Source organism: Danio rerio, chromosome 16 (assembly GCF_049306965.1).
Source record: "Danio rerio strain Tuebingen ecotype United States chromosome 16, GRCz12tu, whole genome shotgun sequence".
Taxonomy (NCBI): domain Eukaryota; kingdom Metazoa; phylum Chordata; class Actinopteri; order Cypriniformes; family Danionidae; genus Danio; species Danio rerio.
The window spans coordinates 21,767,308-21,787,963 of NC_133191.1; the positions used below are offsets into that span (position 1 = coordinate 21,767,308).

At 37.0% G+C, this 20,656-nt stretch overlaps 1 protein-coding gene across 2 annotated transcripts in view; it reads right to left on the reverse strand.

Moving 5' to 3' along the window:
• Positions 1 to 20,656, reverse strand: part of chn2 (chimerin 2) — a 174,997-nt gene that overhangs the window by 101,562 nt on the left and 52,779 nt on the right. For both annotated transcript variants that reach the window (XM_694550.11, XM_073925490.1), the window contains exon 2: positions 17,084 to 17,122. In XM_694550.11, the coding sequence (XP_699642.6) occupies positions 17,084 to 17,122 (39 nt within the window). The remainder of the gene's footprint in view (positions 1 to 17,083; positions 17,123 to 20,656) is intronic.

Genomic DNA, 20,656 nt, shown 5'->3' on the forward strand with positions numbered 1-20,656 from the left:
AAACTTTTCAGTAGTTAAAAAAATCTGTTTTAAAATATATATATTTTTAGGTCACAAGTAATATTAAAATTTTCTGAGATATAAATTGTTGTGTTCACAAGCTGTAAGACCTAGTAATAAAAACTCAAAGACATAAACACTTGAAATATATCAGTCTGTGTAATAAACCTATGCAATGTAAGAGTTTCATTGAAATGACTGAATTACTGAAATCAACTATTTCAAAGACATTTAATTTATTGAGATGCACCTGTATGTACTCCACTGTAAAACTCAATAAGTTAAGGTAACTCAAACCATTTCAGAAAACCGATTGCAACAAACCATTTAAGTTCAAAAACTAATCTGACTACTGTGAACTTACTCCATTTAAGTTGATGTAATGAGATATTTAAGTGATTATGTGTTGATTGAGCATTAAGGATGAACACAAGTGTTGCAGCATTAAAAAAAAAAAAAAAAACTATTTGGCTTTATATCTCATGTCAGTTTTTCTTTGGCTTCCATAACCGTGTTATATGGCAAGCATAAAAAAAAAAAAAAAAAAATATATATATATATATATATATATATATATATATATATATATATATATATATATATATATATATATATAYATATATATATATATATATATATATATATATATATATATATATATATATATATATATATATATATATATATATATATATATATATATATATATATGATAAAATATGACAAAAACATACACTGGATGAGTTTGTGGTTCATTCCGCTGTGGCGACCCCTGATTAATAAAGAGACAAAACCGAAAAGAAAATAGTATAGTTGAATTATTAGCCCCCTGTATATTTTTTTCCTCAATTTCTGTTTAATGGAGAGAATATTTTTTTTCAACACATTTCTAAACAATAGTTTTAATAACTCATTTCTATTAACTGATTTGTTTTATATTTGCCATGATGACAGTAAATAATATTTGACTAGATATTTTTCAAGACACTTCTATACAGCTTAAAGTGACATTTAAAGGCTTAATTAGTATAATTAGGTTAACTAGGCAGGACAGGGTAATGAAGCATAGTTAAAAGAAGCATCTACTTTATTCAATACCATATATCATCAACCTAGAAATTAATTAAAATAACAATGTTATTATGATTCTGCATGATTATTTAACCTAAAACTTTTTTTTTTCATTTCTCTTGTCATAGCATACATGTGCAACATTCAAAGAGAAACTAACATAAGAAATGAAGTCAAAGAGCTCTAGAAAAGCAACTGCTGTTGTCATAAATAGTGACGTCTAACACAATTATTTCCAGTGAATCTTACTAAGGGCTTTTGTAGACATCTGCCAAAAACAAAGTCAAGCAGGTTAGTAATAGGTAAAGCTGTTAATACTGTTTGTGGAGTTGTTCAATGATCCAATGTGTTCTTTTTCTTTTGTTTTTTTTAAGACTGTGACTAAAGTCAGCTGTAGTTTTGTGTTTCTCTTCAGTAATTCTGCTTGCTAACAGCAAGTGTACATTATTAATGCTCAATCAACAATTACTTATTCACTTAATTATCTCATTAACTGCAGAACTGAATTCAAAACTCTTTTCAAATGAGTAGAATTAACTTTCAGTAAATTCTGAGGTAACTACACTCATTTCATTTGATAAATTTGACTGTTTGGTTTTACAGTGTTGAAATTAGGGCTGCACGATATTGGAAAAAATTGACATTGCGATATTTTTTTCCCCTGCGATATATATTGCGATATTTTATATATATATATATATATATATATATATATATATATATATATATATATATATATATATATATATATATATATATATATATATATATAATTTACTTAAAACTAGGGCTGTGACGGTCACCATGACAACCGCGTCACCGCGGTGGTCATTGCCACCTCGGTTGTCCATTGCCACCGGCCGTATACGTGAAGTCACGCACTTTAAAACACAAATTACTGTTATGTTGCCAAGTATTACATATCTGTTAGAATATAACATTAGGCGCGATTCAGCAAGTTCAAGTTCAACCATGAATCTTGTTAGAAAACGAACTCTTACATCTGGGAACATTTTGGATTCGTGCCGAACTAGAAAGGTGAACGAATCAATTTGGATTAAGCTTTTTGTATGGGGGTTTTAAGTAAAGTGTGTTTTAATATTCACTGCTGAGTGCTGAGAGTCCAAACACTGAGGAGCAAATCCATCGATACGCAGATCCACGGGTCCCGAACCATGCAAGCTAGTGGCGATTGACGGCGAGGGAAAAAAAGCCATGTAGGCTTAATCAACTCCTGTCTTCTAAACGCAGAAGCCCAGCTCAGCCAGGCATGGCAGAGGCATTTGCAAAAATGGCCAGATACAAAAGAGAAAGTGATAAATGGAAGACATTGACGAGAAATTGAGCATAGGCTATTTGGTAACTACTTAAGAACGCGCCGCTCCGCGTTGCGAGAAATGCGGGCGGCGGAACAGAAGGAGAAGCCCTCTCTCGCATGGTTGTGAAAAAGTAACCTGTCTGTGCTTTATCGCTACAAGCACACCGTCTGACAGTGTATTGCTGGAAACATTATAACTCCATTCTATCGCGGATATACAGTTTCAAGCAGTTAAAGTAATGTAATATTTAACTACAATATTTATAAACAGTTTTGTGTTGTTTTATTAACGAAAGTTCAAAAATAAACATGCACGTTTATACGGATGTTTTATTTATTAATATTAAATTCGGTTATTCCTTAATTTTTACATAAAAGGTAAATTAACTTAAATAGGCTACATTATTTGTTGATGTACGAGATCGAGGAACATTTGCCAGTAAATAATGTTCGCACCACTTAAAAAACAAAACAAATGAATAACTTGCGAAAAGGATGCAATAAAAAATGCAAGCGCTTAATCATTCTTCACAATCGGATTCGTACGTGCAATAAGCCGAGGCTATATTGCGCCGACAAGAACAAGCCCTAAAACTAAGTCTAGAGAGAGAACTAATACTAGTTAATATTAATGATTATAAACACGAACTGCGTTGTATGATAAACGCATCACAATGATGTCGTGATCTTTGCTGAAGAACTGATATGTTATCGCCGTCTCCCCAGCCAGGTTTTCATCTGCTTTTTTCCCCTTCTTCTGGATACAAACAATAAAGTATCAGCGCCAGACCAGTGGTTTAAATTATATTTTACTCTCCTGATTTCTTTTCTTTTCATTAAAAAACAATTAAATGTTTAAAGTTTTGTATTGCATAGCCTATATATTTTTAAAGATTATCATTCAGCCTACCTGCAGCGCATGAGGTTGTGTGCTGGGCAAATCCCCTTTACTCATGCTACCCATTTCATTTATGACACTGTAAACTTGACTTGGCAGGCTGATCATCTTTAAACTCAAAAGGTGTTTTTAACTTGAGACTGCATGCTTCTGCATAATGTGATGTTTCTTATTACAACTGTTAGCGGTGTCAAAATGAAAGCAAACATTAAAAAGGGTTTTGTTTTATCAATTGTATAGTTTAGTTTTAATAATAGCTAATGTATATAATAAATTATAATATCGATTATTGTGTAGACTACAGTGTTCAACAAAACAATTTTATTAGATTACTCTAATAGACCAAATCCCTAACTGAAAAACTAATGTGAAAATGACAGGCAGTTGCGTCTTTGCTAAAATTAATTTAACGACAAATTTCTTTTGCCTTTTTCCCCTTTAGAGATCAAAAGAGATGTATTTAAAGAATTATTTCACTAAAACATGAATTGAATGCCCAGTTCTTTCCCGTGTGAGTTTAGTGCGCCTCCGCCGCGTCTGCGTTTTTAAGGTTAGGTGCACCCTGACCTGACGCGGGACCAGATCTCTGTATTGCTTTAATTTCTCAATTTTCATAACTGCATTGCATTTTCATATGGTAAAATATCAAAATTTATGCTCTGAAAGTAGTAGGAATGACGGGAGTGTTAGTAATTAATAACAGAAAGAACTTTCACTTTTGAGTGAACTTCTGTCACGTGTTATTTTAGTATGATAAAATAAACAAAAATAGTAATGCAGAAAAGTATTTTTCGCTCTGCCAAGCCTTCTCTGTTGCTGTATAGAGAAGCAGCCTGCTCAGTCTCCTTACCCCGGCCCCACCCCGCCCACCGACTCCTGAACGTCTCACTCACTCACTCACTCACTCACGCGGGCATGCACTGCGGTCTCATGAGGAAACGCAGCTTTTTGATATAATGTTTTTCTTGTTCCCAAATACAAATAATTTATCAAGTATTGTTTGACATAAGTATTCGTAAAAACACTCTATTCCTGCTTTTCCGAATACCGTATTCCGGTTCGGCTCCACCCATAATATATATAATTTATTATTATTATTATTTTTTTGCATCGCACCCTCCTGCGATGTGACTATCGCGGATGCGCACATCGCGATTTCGATGCTGAAACGATATATCGTGCAGCCCTAGTTGAAATATTATGCCACTATGCTATTACTATAAAATCAGTCACATAAAATGGTCATAAATTGATAGTTCACTCAAAAAAAAAAAAAAAAACTCTTTATTTACTTATCTTCAAGTGCGTCTTAACCTGTTTGAGATTTTTTCTCTGTTTCAACACAAAGGAAAATATTTTTAAAAATGTTAGAAACCTGTAACCATTGACTTCCATAGTATTTGTTTTTCGTACTATGAAAGTTTCAGCATTTTCTAAATATCTTCTTCAGAGTTCAACAGCAGAAAGGAAGTCAAAATGGTTTGTGACAAGTGAATAATAAGTAGATTATTTCCAGTTATGGCTGAACTATCTCTTTAGTGTGTTCAAAAAGAAGTTATTGTGTATAGTATCAAACTGGTCAGTGAGTTTGCTATATGAAGGTTTTTTTTTTTTTTCTAGGTTTATTTATCACAAAGATGATACAATCTGATAATGGAAAAAAAATCCCTCTTAAAGGGTAAGTTCACCCAAAATTAAATAAAAATACCTCCTTCTTTACTCTCCCTGATGTAGTTTTAATCCAAAATTCATAGGTAAGAAACCTTTAACCTATAGACATAATAATATTATGTACACCTAATTCTATTTTTGAAAAAAAAAAAATAGTTTAATAAATTGCATTGTTTTTATTATATCATTTATTAATATGGTGGCGCAGTGGCGCAGTAGGTAGTGCTATCACCTCACAGCAGGATTGTCATACAGGCAGAGATCATACCAGTGCAAAAGAGTACAATAAGGGTTATCCAATATCGTAGTCAAGCAGGCAAAGGGTCAGGCTATGCGGCTAAGGATCAATACACAGAAGAACAAAGGTGAGGCTCGGAAAACGGAAGACTAGACAGTAAAATACTCAGACACAAAAAGATTACAATATAGCAAGGCTCAGTCCCGAGGTGTTTGTGTGTGTAGCTTAAATAGTGTGTATAATCAGTCCTCCGGTGGTGTGTGTGCAATCAGTCAGGATAAGGAACGTGTGTGTGAGCAGAGTGCATGTATGGAGTTGTAGTACATGAAATGGCAGATCTGTAGTTCATTAGCGATTGTGCCTGTTGTCCAGCAATATGGTGTTTAGATCGCTGGTTATCATGAAACTTGGCTAGGTCAGTTGGCGTTTCTGTGTGGAGTTTGCATGTTCTGCCTCTGTTGGCGTGGGTTGCCTCCAGGTGCTCCGGTTTCCCCCACACAGGTACAGGTGAATTGGGTATGCTAAATTGTCCATAGTGTACAAGTTTAAATCAATGTGTTTGGATGTTTCCTGGAGATGGGTTGCAGCTGGAAGGGCATCCGCTGCGTAAAACATGCTGGATAAGTTGGCGGTTCATTCCACTGTGGCGGCCCTAGATTAATAAATGGACTAAGCCGAAAAGAAAATGAAAAAATGATTTTACTAATATTTGACAAAAAAGTCAAACACTTCTGCAATTTTTTCAATAATGATTTCATTGAATTGTTTTGCTGATTTAAAAAAGTGGTATTTAAGTTACATTAAATCAATATAGTCATGTAGAATTCCAGAACTTTTGGACCTTGCAGTGTATTATCATTCTGAACCAATTACTTCCTCACATTAAGATAAGATTATTAATAATGCTATTCAGATAATCACGAGAAAAGCAGCACGAGTGAAATGATCGATATGAACTCAAAAAAATAGCAGCAGATGTGTGGAGCTACTTGAGCTGGACGTGGACGTGACCTTCTCTTGATGACTTCATTAAAAGCTGCTCATTGTGGAGAGCAGCACTTGGCCAGCACAGTCTGTGAGCAGACAGAATCTGGACTCAATGCTCAGATTTCTCCTCACAGGGAGCAGGAAGGCATTCGACAGCCATGCCAAGATTTTGTCAAAGAAGCTTAGAACGAGCAGTGGGTTCTGGACAACGTCCACCAGAATGACAAGGACAGGGCCTGCACTAAAAATACTGCACAGTGGGAGTGAATGTGAGCAAAAATGAGTTGAACTGTGGGATGTGTTCTGAGTTAATGCTAACTGGCCAGGAAATCTTGACAGGGGAATTGCTCCTGTCAGGGTGGGATATTAATGGGGCTTAGGGCTAAATTAAATCTATTATGGCTGTGGCGATAAAAGTGAAATTTGAAAGTGAATGTAAAGTGTCGATTACATCAGATACCTTCAACATGCTTTTGTCAGCACTGAGCATTAGAACCAATGAAACATGTCTGTTTATCTTATGAATTCATTGGCCTATCAGAGGCATTTAAATAAATCATTAATGAACATAATCAAAATTCAGATATTATGCAAATTAGATAAACATGTACACAAATTTCTATTATTTTATCTAGTAATTGTGCAAATAGATTTTTCATGGTGCCAAATAATTTTACTCTCGCATGAGTTTTTTTTTTAATTCGGAAAAGGAATGTTTAGCAAATTTATTTTTATTTCTATAGGGTTTTTACAATGTAGATTGTTTTGAAGCAACTTAACATAGAAGTTCTAGTAAATTAAAACTGTATCAGTCCAGTTTTCAGAGTTATAGTTCAGTTTAGTGTGGTTTAATTTTCATTGCTAAAAGTCCAAACACTGAAGAGCAAATCGATCAATGTGCAGCTTTACAAGTCCCAAAAGATAAAAGTGATATAAGTAAACTTATCAAACTAAATTACTGCATCTGTCCTTACTATTTTTTGGAATGCAACAGGACAAGTTTTAGTTATGTAAAACTTGGTTAATGAAAATTCCACAATTTAACAATTTTCAAATTATGAGAAAAGTCTTGTAAATTGATTATGGTTTTATCATGTACAGACAACATGGTATATGTAAGTAACATAATAATTCTTGAAATATATGACTATGCATTTATTTGAAGAATCAGGCTGCTGGTGCTTCAAGATGCCCGATTTTAAGGCCTATTTTTTCACACAGAAAATCTGAATCCACAGATTCTCTTCTCATGCATTTTTGGTCACTCCCAAGTAGAGGGACATGCCTTGCTATTGATGCTAGTCTAATATGCCATACAATTCTTTATGTTAAATATAATGATAAGTGCATTGGCTGTGATATAAGTAAACTTAACTAACTAAACTACTGTATCTCTCCTCACAATTTTTGCAATGCAAGAGGAGGATTTGTTCTATCAACCTTGGTTAATGGAAAGCCACCATTGCGCAATTTTCTTAATATCTGAAAAGTGTTGTGCATATTTGTAACAGACACCTACTGTACTGTATATATCTTTGGTTATTCCAATAATAACGTTTTGTGATAAAAGAGGGCAATGTTTGTGATAAACTGAAGTCATGGACTGGTTTAGTGATGATTATTTTTTGCTATTATTCTCAGGGTCCTGATTTGCTCTTTTTACTTTCAAATGTTTGCTGTTTGTTACTCACTTTCCACTCTAAGAGAAGTTATATCGCTAAATCAGTAAACATTGTTTCTGAACTCCCTCAAATGCCTCGATGATAGTGCTGATTTTTTTCAGGAGCTTTGTTGGATTTAGCAAACAATTTTTATGGGGATATGAATGACTGGTAAACTTTGACTCTTTTTTTGTTGTTGTTGTTGTCAATAAAGTTAAAGCTACTTAATGCAAGTTATTTGCAAGTTATGCAGATATTTGAATGTTTTGGTTTTGTTCATTCATTCATTCATTTTCTTTACGGCTTAGTCCCTTTATTAAACAGGGGTCGCCAGAGCAGAATGAACCGGCAACTTATCCAGCATATGTTTTACGCAGTGGATGCCTTTCCAGCTGCAACCCATCACTGGAAAACATCCATACACCCTCATACACTACAGACAATTTGGTTTACCCAATTCACCTATACCGCATGTCTTTGGACTGTGGGGGGAACCGGAGCACCCGGAGGAAACCCACGCTAACACGGGGAAAACATGCAAACTCCACAAAGAAATTCCAACTGACCCAGCTGAGGTTCAAACCAGCGATCTTCTTGCTGTGAGACAAACATGCTACCCACTGCGCCACCGTGCAGCCCTGTTTTGGTTTTAGTTCTAGCATATTTAATTAAACTAGGGGTCATGTAATACTCAGGTCAATTCATTTCAAGGTGGACTGAGTTATTAACTTTAAAAAAAAAAAAATCTTAACAAGACTACTTCAGTAGACATATTTTGGTAATCGATACTACACTTTCTCAGATGAATTGGTCTGCAGTACATTTCCCAAAACTATCATAGACAACTAAAATTTAGATTGTTACTAGCATGATTCAGCAATTTGGTGGTTCCCGAATCAATCATTCCAACAAACATTCACAAACCACATTGCAAACTCATTTGGTTGAAACTATACCTGTAGCTCTGTATACATTTCTGGAGAGTGTGAAATACGTCATAGTTGGTAAATTTTTTTTTGTAAATCCACCAAAGGCCAATGTGTACGCTTTTTGAGATCTCAAATTTTATTCATGAGAGCCATTCGTGCCTGCTCTTCTCACCAATATCCACCAAAGGCCGCTGTCGACTGACTGACCGACTGACCCCCTTCCCTAAACCCAACCAATAATGTTTTCAAAAGCACCGATTGACCAGTGCCCACTCCCTTACCTAAACCCAACCAATAGTGTTGGCCATCCACATGAAGGAAAGTGGTTAGCTGGTAGCACGAAAAGAATCAAAAGTCATCCATGTTGTCATACCACCCCATAGAGGTCATTTTAAATACGAAATGCAGCCAAACATAGCTCTGGCTATGTATTTCACTCTCTATAGAAATATATCCGAGGGTGCATTTTCACAATAAGCATGTGTTAATAGTTAAAGCTGATTTACACTTCTGTGTCAAGTGCATCCATATGCAGACTGCGCATGGTCGCGTAGCCTTCGCCGTCGCAGATGCGCACCACTTTAAAATTTAACTACACGTTGCAACAACACATAGAGCAAGATATAGTTGATGAGTGTGGGGGGGATGAGAGCCGCGCGAGCCAGATGGAGCAAGTGTTACCAGTGTCGAGTCCCTTGAACAGCACACTGAAGTGTAAATGAAGTTTCACAAACTAATTTCGAGAGAAGCACGTGCTATGATTGACTGCAGCTGGTCATCCATTTACAGTCATTAGTTAGTCAGTCAGATTTATCCAAACTCACTATAAATAGCCTTGCTAGAACTACTCCCTTACCTTCATTTTTCAAAGAAAGCTCTCAAAAGGACTGCTTCAGTTCCTTCACAAGCTTACTAAACCCAACATCTCTACAACTCATCAACTATTCAACCACCATCGTCTGACTACAACCAACAACAACAGCAGCAGAAATACTAAAACAACGGAAACAACAAACAGCAGCATAAAACCACCCTCACATCAACAACAGTAACATGGAAAGAAATGATACCTCTGCCTCTCCCAGTAACACCAGCCCAGGCACAACAACAACATGCTTAACCCGGAAGCCAACCAAATACCAAGGCTCCCATTAGAGGCCGAAGGCCTATTTAATCCACTGTAACAAGGACCCAACACCACACGCAATCGCCATCTCCCAATCCAATTCACCACCCACCTACCTCAGCTTCTTCATTCACCTCCGTAAGATCATCATCCCTCACTTTTAACAAGATGACAATTTCCAAACTCCGCAAGGCCCTCATAAACGGCGTAATTTCTATCGCCAGCCACTGCAATAAAACTGAACTACTGAAACTCTACGAATCCATCTAGTCACCAACTCCGCCCCCTCAGGACAGCAGAACTCCCACCAAACCCCCTATCCTCAACCCACCACAGTGCAGCATGCAAGAGATCTCCCCGGACTATCAAAGAAAGCAACCAAGAAAAGCAATAAAAACCAATCCCACAAAACAGGACAAATCACACCCTCTACTGTCACATTCCAAAACACAGACAATCCACTAGACAATGACGGCACTCCAGGACTTCCTCCAGCTCCACATTCCAGTGAAAACTCCAGCCTTACTCTTCCAGCTATCCCTTTCACTCTCAACCCTCCTCAATTCGCTCTCTATTCCAATCTCTCTCATTCTTCAACCCAACTTATATCTACCCAAATCTTCTCTACAAGTCTTAACACTCTTCCTCTTTCTACTAATTTCCCCTCTTCCGGTATCCCCACCTTTTTCTCCTCTACATCTACATTACTAACCCTCCCCAACAGTCTACCCTCCCTACTCAAATTTCTTCTGCACGGCCCCCCTTCACCCTAACCACAGCCATGCTCCTTCCCATTTCACATAATGCTCCAGTCCTGGAATCACCCCCAATCTCCAACGCCATCAAGAACCACATCCTATTAGGTGCCGACATCGACCTTTCTATACTCCTTTCACCTATAGCACCTCCCTCGGCAGAACGACAGGTGGATTACTGCGAATGGACCATTGCTCCCAAATTACCCGTTAGCTCCCAACCCCGCACACTTTCATTAGCCGAATTCCACATAGCTTTCGCATGTTCCACAGAAAACATCTGCTCTGTCTTTCCCCATAGGAGGTGGAATCTATAGGGGAACACATTTTTATACGTACCACAAATTATTTTCAGCAAAATGTGCTATTTGCGTTACTGAGTGGAATCAGTGTCCCTACTGGGGGCCATGGATACTGATGTTTACAACAGAGTTTTCTTAAGCAGGTCGCACACAGTGCCATTAATTTTAGAATTCTAAACATAGGTTTCTATCAGGATACACACACCGGCGCCGCAAGTCAGCGGCTGTCGGCGGCGCCCGTCCACGGCTTAGGGCGCCGTTCATTTTTCAGCCGCACCACAGAGTGGCATCTGATTAGTTTCATGTTAAATATCATTCGAATGTGCGCGTCTGGTGTGTGATACTTTAAACTGTCTTGTGCGCGCCGTGTCGCGGCCCCGAGCGGCGCTTCTGGTGTGCGACCTGCTTTAGGATACCATAATCATCTCAGTCTACTGTTCAAACCTGCACACGACGACTTCATGTCCCTTCATAATCCCCTCCGCCGACAAAGAACTACAAACCCCAAGATCCACCAGCTGTGTACCCCGCCCCTCTACCTCTGCTATCCCCGCTATCTTCCTCCTCCCTCCTCTCAAAACCGTCCCTCTTCTCAAGCTTGCAATAACTTTAATATAGCAAGATGCTTTCGCCATCCCTACAAATTTCTTCATATTTGCAATTACTGCGGCGTGTCATCTGCCAAGTGCTGAAAGCCAATAAAAAAACATAGAAATTACTTGTCGACTCCTGTCAATATCTCTAATCTTTATTCTGAATTATGCTTGCATCCTAAATTTTCTAAATTTCTCATTTCAGGTCTTTCTAATGGATATCACCCTGGTGTTTTGACTCTCTCTTCCTACAACCTCGTCTGTCCTAATCTACAATCCGCTATCGCTGGAGCAATTAATTAAGAAAAAGATCGATAATAAATTCATTATCGGTCCCTTTATCGGGGACCGATATCCCTTTAACTCAGCCTTTGGATTTCCTTCTTTAAGTGCTGAAACGGCTGCTCATTCTTTTATTGTGATTTAATCTCATTTCCCATAGATTTTCGTCTTTACATCGACGCCGCTCCCTCCCAAGGAATCGGAGGTTATTACCAGGGCTGCTGATTATATATATATATATGCACCCACACATATAAATTCATATTTATATTTATACGTAGTGCCGTCACCCCCAAGCTCTAACTCCCACAGGAGTTGGTCCCGAGCACTCGACAGAGGTCATCGTTCAACTGCCACTCACCCTACAGCTGGGGCCTTCACCTGCCCTTCCTCTTTCCCGACTCCAGCTGGAGATGGTATATACAGCTCTATCTCCCGCAGAAGTGCCCATGAGCTTCGACTTCCACAGGAGTCAGCATATTTATATATTTTGAAATAGCGCTTGGACTCTGAAGCTGCTTCAAGGGATGTCCCATTTAACAAGTGGATAATCAATTTTAAAATGTAAATAAGTTAAATTAATTCAGTTAAGTAGACAACAGTAAATTAGCATTCTGTACAGTGTTGAAAATTCTAATAACACAACAAAAAATCTGAAACTGCATCCCAATTAACATACTATCCAGCCTAAATAGTATTTGAAAATAGAATTAGTAAGTCCCAAAGCTTAGTAACTTTTAAAAAGAGTGATGCCAAAGGTTCCCAGATGGTGTACTTTTCTATTAGAAATCCAAACAGTGTAAAACCGTCTGTTGTCTTGAATTTGAATAAAACTATACAAATCCAGAGGGAAATCATGAAAACAAACTACAAATAGAGCAGATGTGTGAGGTAGAGTCAGGTAGAGAGGCTTCACTAAAGTTTGAATGACTATTAATTAATATCTAGCCTGCAAAATATTGAAATCACATTTTACATGTTATATTTCATCTGTAACAACAATGTAAACTTCTATAAAAATGTGTTTGGACCAAGCGGCAACCACCCGCTCTCCCCCGGGAAGCCAATATGGAAGTAAGTAAAACTACAATTTATCGACTCGTCTTGGGGGGTTGGCTCCAGGAAGTCCAGGTGATTTTTGACTGCAATGGGAAATTTGCCATTTTTACAGCTGATAAAACATGTTTACAGGCTGGTACAAAAGATGGCTTTGGTGCATTTTGCTATGATTATCTATATGATTATAGTTATATTAAGTCTAATAATAAAGGGCATGGCCACTTGAGTGATAGCTATGTCTTGCTGTTTGCTGTCTCGTCACCTCAGCTGGTTCTGGCTAATCAGGCGCTGAGCTCGGCATATTAATTGTATTTTTGTTTGGGTTAATGTTTCTTTACTCAGTCAATTGCCTTTTGGAATTATTTCCTATGATTATGAGATGATATGGCATGCTGTGTGCACTTAATTGTGCTCACAAACCAGAATATGACAGATTGATTAGCTGTAGGCTCTAGAACAGTGATCTGAAGTGTTGTCATACAGTCTTATGCTGGATTTCATCAATAGTCTTGCATTTACTAACACTATTGATTGTTTGTATTTCACGTTTTCCTCCTGTTGAAAAACGTTAAGTGGCTCAATGTGTTACAACAGTGTTTTTAAAAGTCTAAACACTTTAGTGATATAGTACACAGCCAAGCACATGTGGTCAGAACACAAACGAGTCACAGGTAATAAAGTATTATATAATAAATAAAGCGTTTCTCTGTCTAAAGCTGCGGTCACACAAGGCTTATTCTTCCATAGACTTCCATTCATACGCATGCAAATTCATCGGACCGGAAACGCAGGGTCATGCACTAAGTTCCACTGATTGCTACTGTGCAAAGTTCAAGCTTTGTCACCTGCGAAATCGCATCACTTGACTGCGTGAGACCAATAGAGGATCAAAACATGACATCTCTGGACAGAAATTTAAAACATGGAGCAATCGCTCGCTTTTTTAAATGTCTAATAAGCTTGTTTAATCCCGCCCCTTTTCGCAGCGCCGCACGACAGAATTTCGCAAACACAAGCTCTAGTGTGACCGCAGCTTTAGCCAGGTCCAAGCAAAATGCCAGCAGGTGTCTGTAGCTCCGCTCACTCTTCACCTATTTGACCTTGTTTGGTATCCAAAATGGCGACGGTTCTTCTTTTGCAGTTTTCAGAAAGTGATGTCACAGATACTACTTCAATATCTTTTGCAGTATATGGATTGGACATTAACTTTTGGATAATTACGCAATGACCTTTGGAGATTTCTCTGCATGAAAGACTTGCAAATGGCAGATTAACCTGCTGCTGAATCTTCAAGATGGTAGGTAATTAAACATGACAGAAATGTGAATGATGTGTGGAGATAATTGACAGGGGACATAACTAAGCAGCATAATGGTCCATTAATGAGAAAGTGGTATGTTTCGATGTTTGTATACTCATCTGTTACATACTCAAAAGTATGCTTTTTCTTAACAAAAAAAGGACATTCTTTTAGAACATAGTATAAGTATACAAATTGGCAACTTTATTTTTAACAGTCAAACTGATCTATGTGATCACAGGTTAAGTCTTAATAGACGCGGTTGGCATAGAAGACACAGATGCATTTAACAAGCAAATTATAAGCATTGATATTACAAAGATAAACAAAATGCTCCAGGAAATCAATATTGCCCAGTACTGGAAATGTCCATTTCTAATCTAAGCCAGACCATACAGTATATACATAAAGATTTCTTTTTTCTTCTTTTCTTTTTGCCAGTACAATGTCAAGTCAACTGGATCTAGATTTGAGACTATCACGTTTTCACACTGGCCCCAATTTGCTTACTCTTTTCTATAGTGCTTTTTTTTTTGTTTGTTTATTCTATCCTTCGCTCTGGTGGCATGGTTTGGAAGACTGTCCCGTGAAAACAGAAATATACAGAGCCAGGTTATTAAGTGGTCTAGCAGGTTGATTGGTGAATCACAGCTGAATACTGAATCCCTGTTTAGTAAGCAGCTTTTACAGGTTGCCGAGAACATTAGTAGCTGTAGCTCTCATCCTCTGTCTGAGGAGTTTAACCTACTCTCTTTGGGTCGAAGGTTTCAGATGCTTTTTAGTAGGACAAAACGTTACAGGAATAGCTTTGTCCCATCATCTATTGTCACTCTGATTAAATTGTAATATTTTATAATGAATGTTTTATATGTTTTTATATGTACTTTATGTGTACATTCTATTTTTTGTGTGGGTATGTATATGTGTGATTTAATTGTTTGTATCAAATGCCAAACTTTGCCGCAAAAAGAATCTACCTACAGGTACAAATAAAGACAACTGTACAGAACTGAATTACTCCCAGGGCTGTTTTATATCAAAGCTGATATCAGCCGCACCATATTGTTGTTTCATAAGTTAACATCTAATTTTTACAAGGTGGGTCATTAGCCAAACGCTCAACCCCAACCTGGAGAACTAGAACATACACTCATAGACTACAGGCAATTTATCTTACCCAATTCACCTATAGCGCATGTCTTTGGACTTGTGGAGGGAAACCAGAGCACCCAGAGGAAATCCACACGAACATGGAGAGATCATGCAAACTCTACACAGAAATGCCAACTGACCCAGCCTAGGCTTAAACCAGCGCAGCGGATGCCCATCTAGCCGCAACCTATTTCTGGGAAACATCCAAACACACTCATTCAAACACACTCATACACTACGGACAATTTAGCTTACTCAATTTATGTGTACCGCATGTCTTTGGACTGTGGAGAAAACCGGAGCACCCGGAGGAAACCCATGCGGACGTAGGGAGAACATGCAAACTCCACAAAGAAACGACAACTGACCCAGCCGAGGCTCAAACCAGTGACCTTCTTACTGTGAGGCAACAGCACTACCTACTGTGCCACTGCGTCGCCATTTATATTTATATTTACTAAAATTATATATGTATATAATACAATTTATACATGAATTTGAATATCTATGCAAAAAAAAGGTTTGTATACATTTGTTTTTATGTATGTGTGTGTGTGTTACATATATACATAATAGAGTGGAGGAACTATGACGTCAATTTGTATGCAAAAACAAAAACTTTGTTTTAGCATTTTAATAGTATTTTATAGTTTGAAGTATTTTTCTAATAAGTAATTCCTATTGTGTGTAGATAATGCCTTCACTTGTAGAGACTGTCAAGACAGATTTATTTGTTAATCCTTTATTTTAATTAAATGATATTATGAAGATACTGCTTACCAGTGCAGCCTGTCTCTGTCCTGCTCTCAGTAAAGCAGAAGTGTGAATAAATGTGTAAAAATACATATATGTTAACTGTCATTTTAACGTGATCAAGTGAATTTCCTGCATTTTTTTTTCATCTGAACACATTTAACTCTGTTATAACTGCAATATTTACACTCCTCCATAAAATGTATAGCATATGTGACTGCATGTGCTGCTTTTTGCTGTACTTCATAACATAATAAGAAATATTGAATGTTGTTCTGTGTCCATGATGGAACTTGCAGGCATTTGATAAACTTGTCCCTAATGCCTCATTTCTGTTGCTTTTAAGGTAAGCGGGCTGTGTGCACGCGAGCGATGCACTTATTTAAATATGTCTTATGATAATACTACTGTATGTAGGCACATTTATCCATGCAGCTTTAAAACTTTTACAACAGCCGTAAAGCAAAACAGATGTATTTAAAAGATCCAAAAGGCACGTAGCTTTAAGTTTTTTTTTGCGTATTTATTTGTTTATAATATATAGTATGTATTATAATATAGAAAACAAAGAAAGTACATTTTGTCATGGAGCATATGTCTAAAAATAAGCTATAACAGTTATTTGTAGCAGTGCCCCGAAGGCATTGTAGTCCGTTCATAGACTAATGTTAGCTTTTCAGTTTGCATTTAAGATCCAAACGTGCTCAAAGTTGTATTTTCATATGAGGATTATAAAGCTGAACAAAACGTGTAATGAACAGTGTTTGAACACAGAGCTTATTTTTCGCAATCTTCGAAAAGCCTATTGGAAAATTCTATAGGGATTTTATCGAGGGAACCAGCTTTATGCAAGCAGCCGATTAGCCAACAAGGTGATGTCATAGTTCCTCCACTCTCTAAATATATAATACAAACTTTTTTTTAGATGTGAATAATCATGATTAATCTTTGCCCACCACCTAATAATAATAAAAACATATATACTTACAGTAGGACTTCCATATTGGTGGCTGATAATCTTCAGGATCTACAAAAAAAAAAAAACAACAACAAGATACAATGTTAGAATCCAATGTTCTGTGCTTTGAACACGTGCTTATTTCCTTATCTCCTTTCTCAGGTTTAACAAAGATACTTACTGTCAAGTTAGAGAGTGTATGTGATTCAAGGTTATTACTTTGTTTTATTAATGATAAGTAATTCTGTAAGCTGGGATGCGTAATGGCAACATAATCCCTCCTCTACATTCCCCTCAAGGGTGTACATGTTTTAACATTTATTTAATTTAATCCGGGGTCGCCACAGCGGAATGAACCGCCAACTTATCCAGCAAGTTTTTACGCAGCGAATGCCCTTCCAGCCGCAACCCATCTCTGGGAAACTATATTATATTATATTATATTATATTATATTATATTATATTATATTATATTATATTATATTATATTATATTATATTATATTATATTATATTTTATTTTATTATATTATATTTTGCAGTTTAATAAAGGAATCACTGGATTCACTAAAAGGTTAATATGGAGGGCCATTGCTCCTGGAGGGCCACTTTCCTGCATAAATGAGCTAAACTCTGCAGTACAATGGCCCTTCAGGACTGAGTTTGGACACCGCTGCTGCATAATATATTTTAATTCGACATTTGCTGAGAATGTAGTCCAGACATACTATTTTTAGTTCTTCAGTAATATGAATGTAAACTAATTTTGGTTTTCAACACAACCCCAGATGATTTAATAGAAATGAAAGTGAAGTTGGAATAGTGACACTACAGAAAAACAGACACAATAAATTAGATAAAACATAATGTATAATCTTCCCTTGCTATGTACATGCTCCACCCAATGTGAGATCCAGTGCTTTTGGTTATTAATGCTCTTTTAGTTCAAGCTTTGGGTGAATATCTAACTTTAAATAGCATTATGGTAAGTATTCTCTGAACTAGGATGAGATAAATGAATGAAAGAGCGGCACCTCAAGTAAGCCAGTAATTTCTCTAAGGAACATCACAGCTAAACACGGTTCAGTACGGCTGCTGAACACAGACACTCTAGATACAGAGGTTCATTTGCATACATTTTGCATACTAATGAACAGAAGCTCTGAGCTCCCAGAGAAGACCATCTGAAACAGAACAGGCTTAACTGTATTTTAATTCAAATTATTTTAATTACTTTTTCATGTAAAGTGACAGCTTACCCCAAAAAAATATATTCTGCAATCATTTATTCATCCTTAACTTTTCAATGTTTTCCATTTTTTTGAAAATTTTCCATTAATTAATTTATTTATTTATTTATTTTTATTACATATGTAACCCTTTACATGGTGCTCATTAAAATACATATTGTAAAGTGTTACTTGGAGTTATTACAAGACTTTTGGGCTTTTAGGATTTTAAGGGCACCTATTTCCCCCTATTTTCAAGATTTAAGATAAGTCTTTTGTGTCTCCAGAATGTGTCTGTAAAGTTTCAGCAAAAAACAACAGATTATTTATTCAGATTATTTTTTATACCTTTTAGAATTTTGTAATATTCAGCACTGAACACCTAGTAGCTGTTTTTGTTGCCTGTGCTTAAATGCAAATGAGATAGTTCTCCCCACTCACCATTTCCATGTGCCTGTCATGGTGTGTTCACACCAGACGCAGAAAGCGCAGATGAATCATGAACATTTTTAGTTTACTCGCTTCGTCCGCGTGTCAAATCCGCTTCACAATGGACTCTGATTTGCAACATAAGCAGAGCCTATGTCTGCCCGGTGACTGTAGCTTTGTTGCTAAATAGCTAACATGGATTTTATTGAGAAAATAGTTGTTTTTATGTGCTTTATGAAGGCTGAAAAACAGCGTCGATACGTTTGGAGCCATGTCTGAGTTAACCACATCCATTCAGAGGTGCACCTAGTTCTGTGAGTTCATAAACTCCTCCAGAAACTTTAACTGGATGATGGAGCGGTGCTTTCGACTGAGCCAAGCCCAGTTTGATGAACTGGCACTACGTCATAAGCATGCCCATTACAAAAGAGAAAGCTCCTGATTGGTCAATGTGGAGTGAATGTTCGCTGAACTGATTTTTCCAGCTTGAGCGAATCGCATCAGTCGCGCCGCCTCATTCGTAAGTATCGCACCGCAGGATGTCTTTTCACGTCTTTGCATTGATTTAACATGTAAATCACTCATCCTTGATGCTCTTCCGTGTCTGGTGTGGGCGCAGCATCAGAGTGTTTCCTCATCTGCTTTGTCAAATAAACAGTACAGTCCAACAGACATCAAGGAATAAGATCTCATGTAACGTTTGAGAGAAATACTACAATAAGAACTTTCCCAATGATTATTTGATTAATTTGTGGTGAGGAGTTAATTCAAGTCTTTCTGCAATGATAAATCGCACACAATGTCGTTGCAAAGTTCAGACAGACACAGTAAGCGGACACACAGTGCACTCTTTTAACTTTGCACAGCAAACGTGACACTATGCACTTTAATATCCACTGCTGTATGTATATACAAATGTTAATGTACTAAATAAACCTGATTTAACGTGCACAAACCAGGATTGAAGCGTCTTCTTGTACTTCTTTACTCAAGCATCTTCTTGTATAACTGTACTGACATGCGCTATGGTGATGAATTACATATTGATTTTACTGTCTTTGACTTACTTTATTACAAACATGCACTGTTTTAAAAACATTTTAAATTTGCAAAACTCACTCTTGATCACATTTGATGATGAAAAATTACTCTCATCTTTGTTTTCCGAAGAAACTCCCCATCCACCCCTTCTCCCCCTGTCTTCCTTTACCACGAGGAGCTCTCGAGAACTACCTGATCTCGTACTCCCCTTACATACTCAATCGACCAGGCGGGAGCCCTGGGCTCAATTTTCTCCGTGCCCAGTTTTCTCTCATGGGACAGCATGCCAAATCTGCTAACATTTGTCAAACAATATCTAAGTGGCCATATATAATAATAATATTAAAATATTATTAATAGCCATAGAAATAGCCATATCTCCCAGCTCTACTTTATTGTCCATTTTCCTTTTGTTGTGCTTTAAAGAAGTAAACTAATTCCAGAATATTTTGTAAAAATGTTTGTGCAAATCCCTTAACTGCTGTCTTTGGTTTCTATATGAAAATAATAATTTGTCAAAAAGTGAATTGGACTGCATTGCCTTTACTGCGAACGCAGGGAGAACATGCAAACTCCACACAGAAACGCCAACTGAGCCGAGGCTCGACCAAGCGACCCAGCGACCTGCTTGATATGAGGCGACAGCACTACCTACTGTGCCACTGCTTCGCCCAGTCTATCTTATAAAAAACAAAATACACAAAAAAGGTACTCTTATTATTAATCTGATGTATGCACAAACTATTCATTAGCTCATCTAAAGCACTTTATTATTAATTCAATATTACAAAATATAGTTATTGTACATATGACATATTGTACAGATTTAACAAAAATACCAAGTATGCTTTATATCAGCGGTTCTTAATCTCAGTCCTGAAGGTTCGGTGCTGATTTTAGCTCCA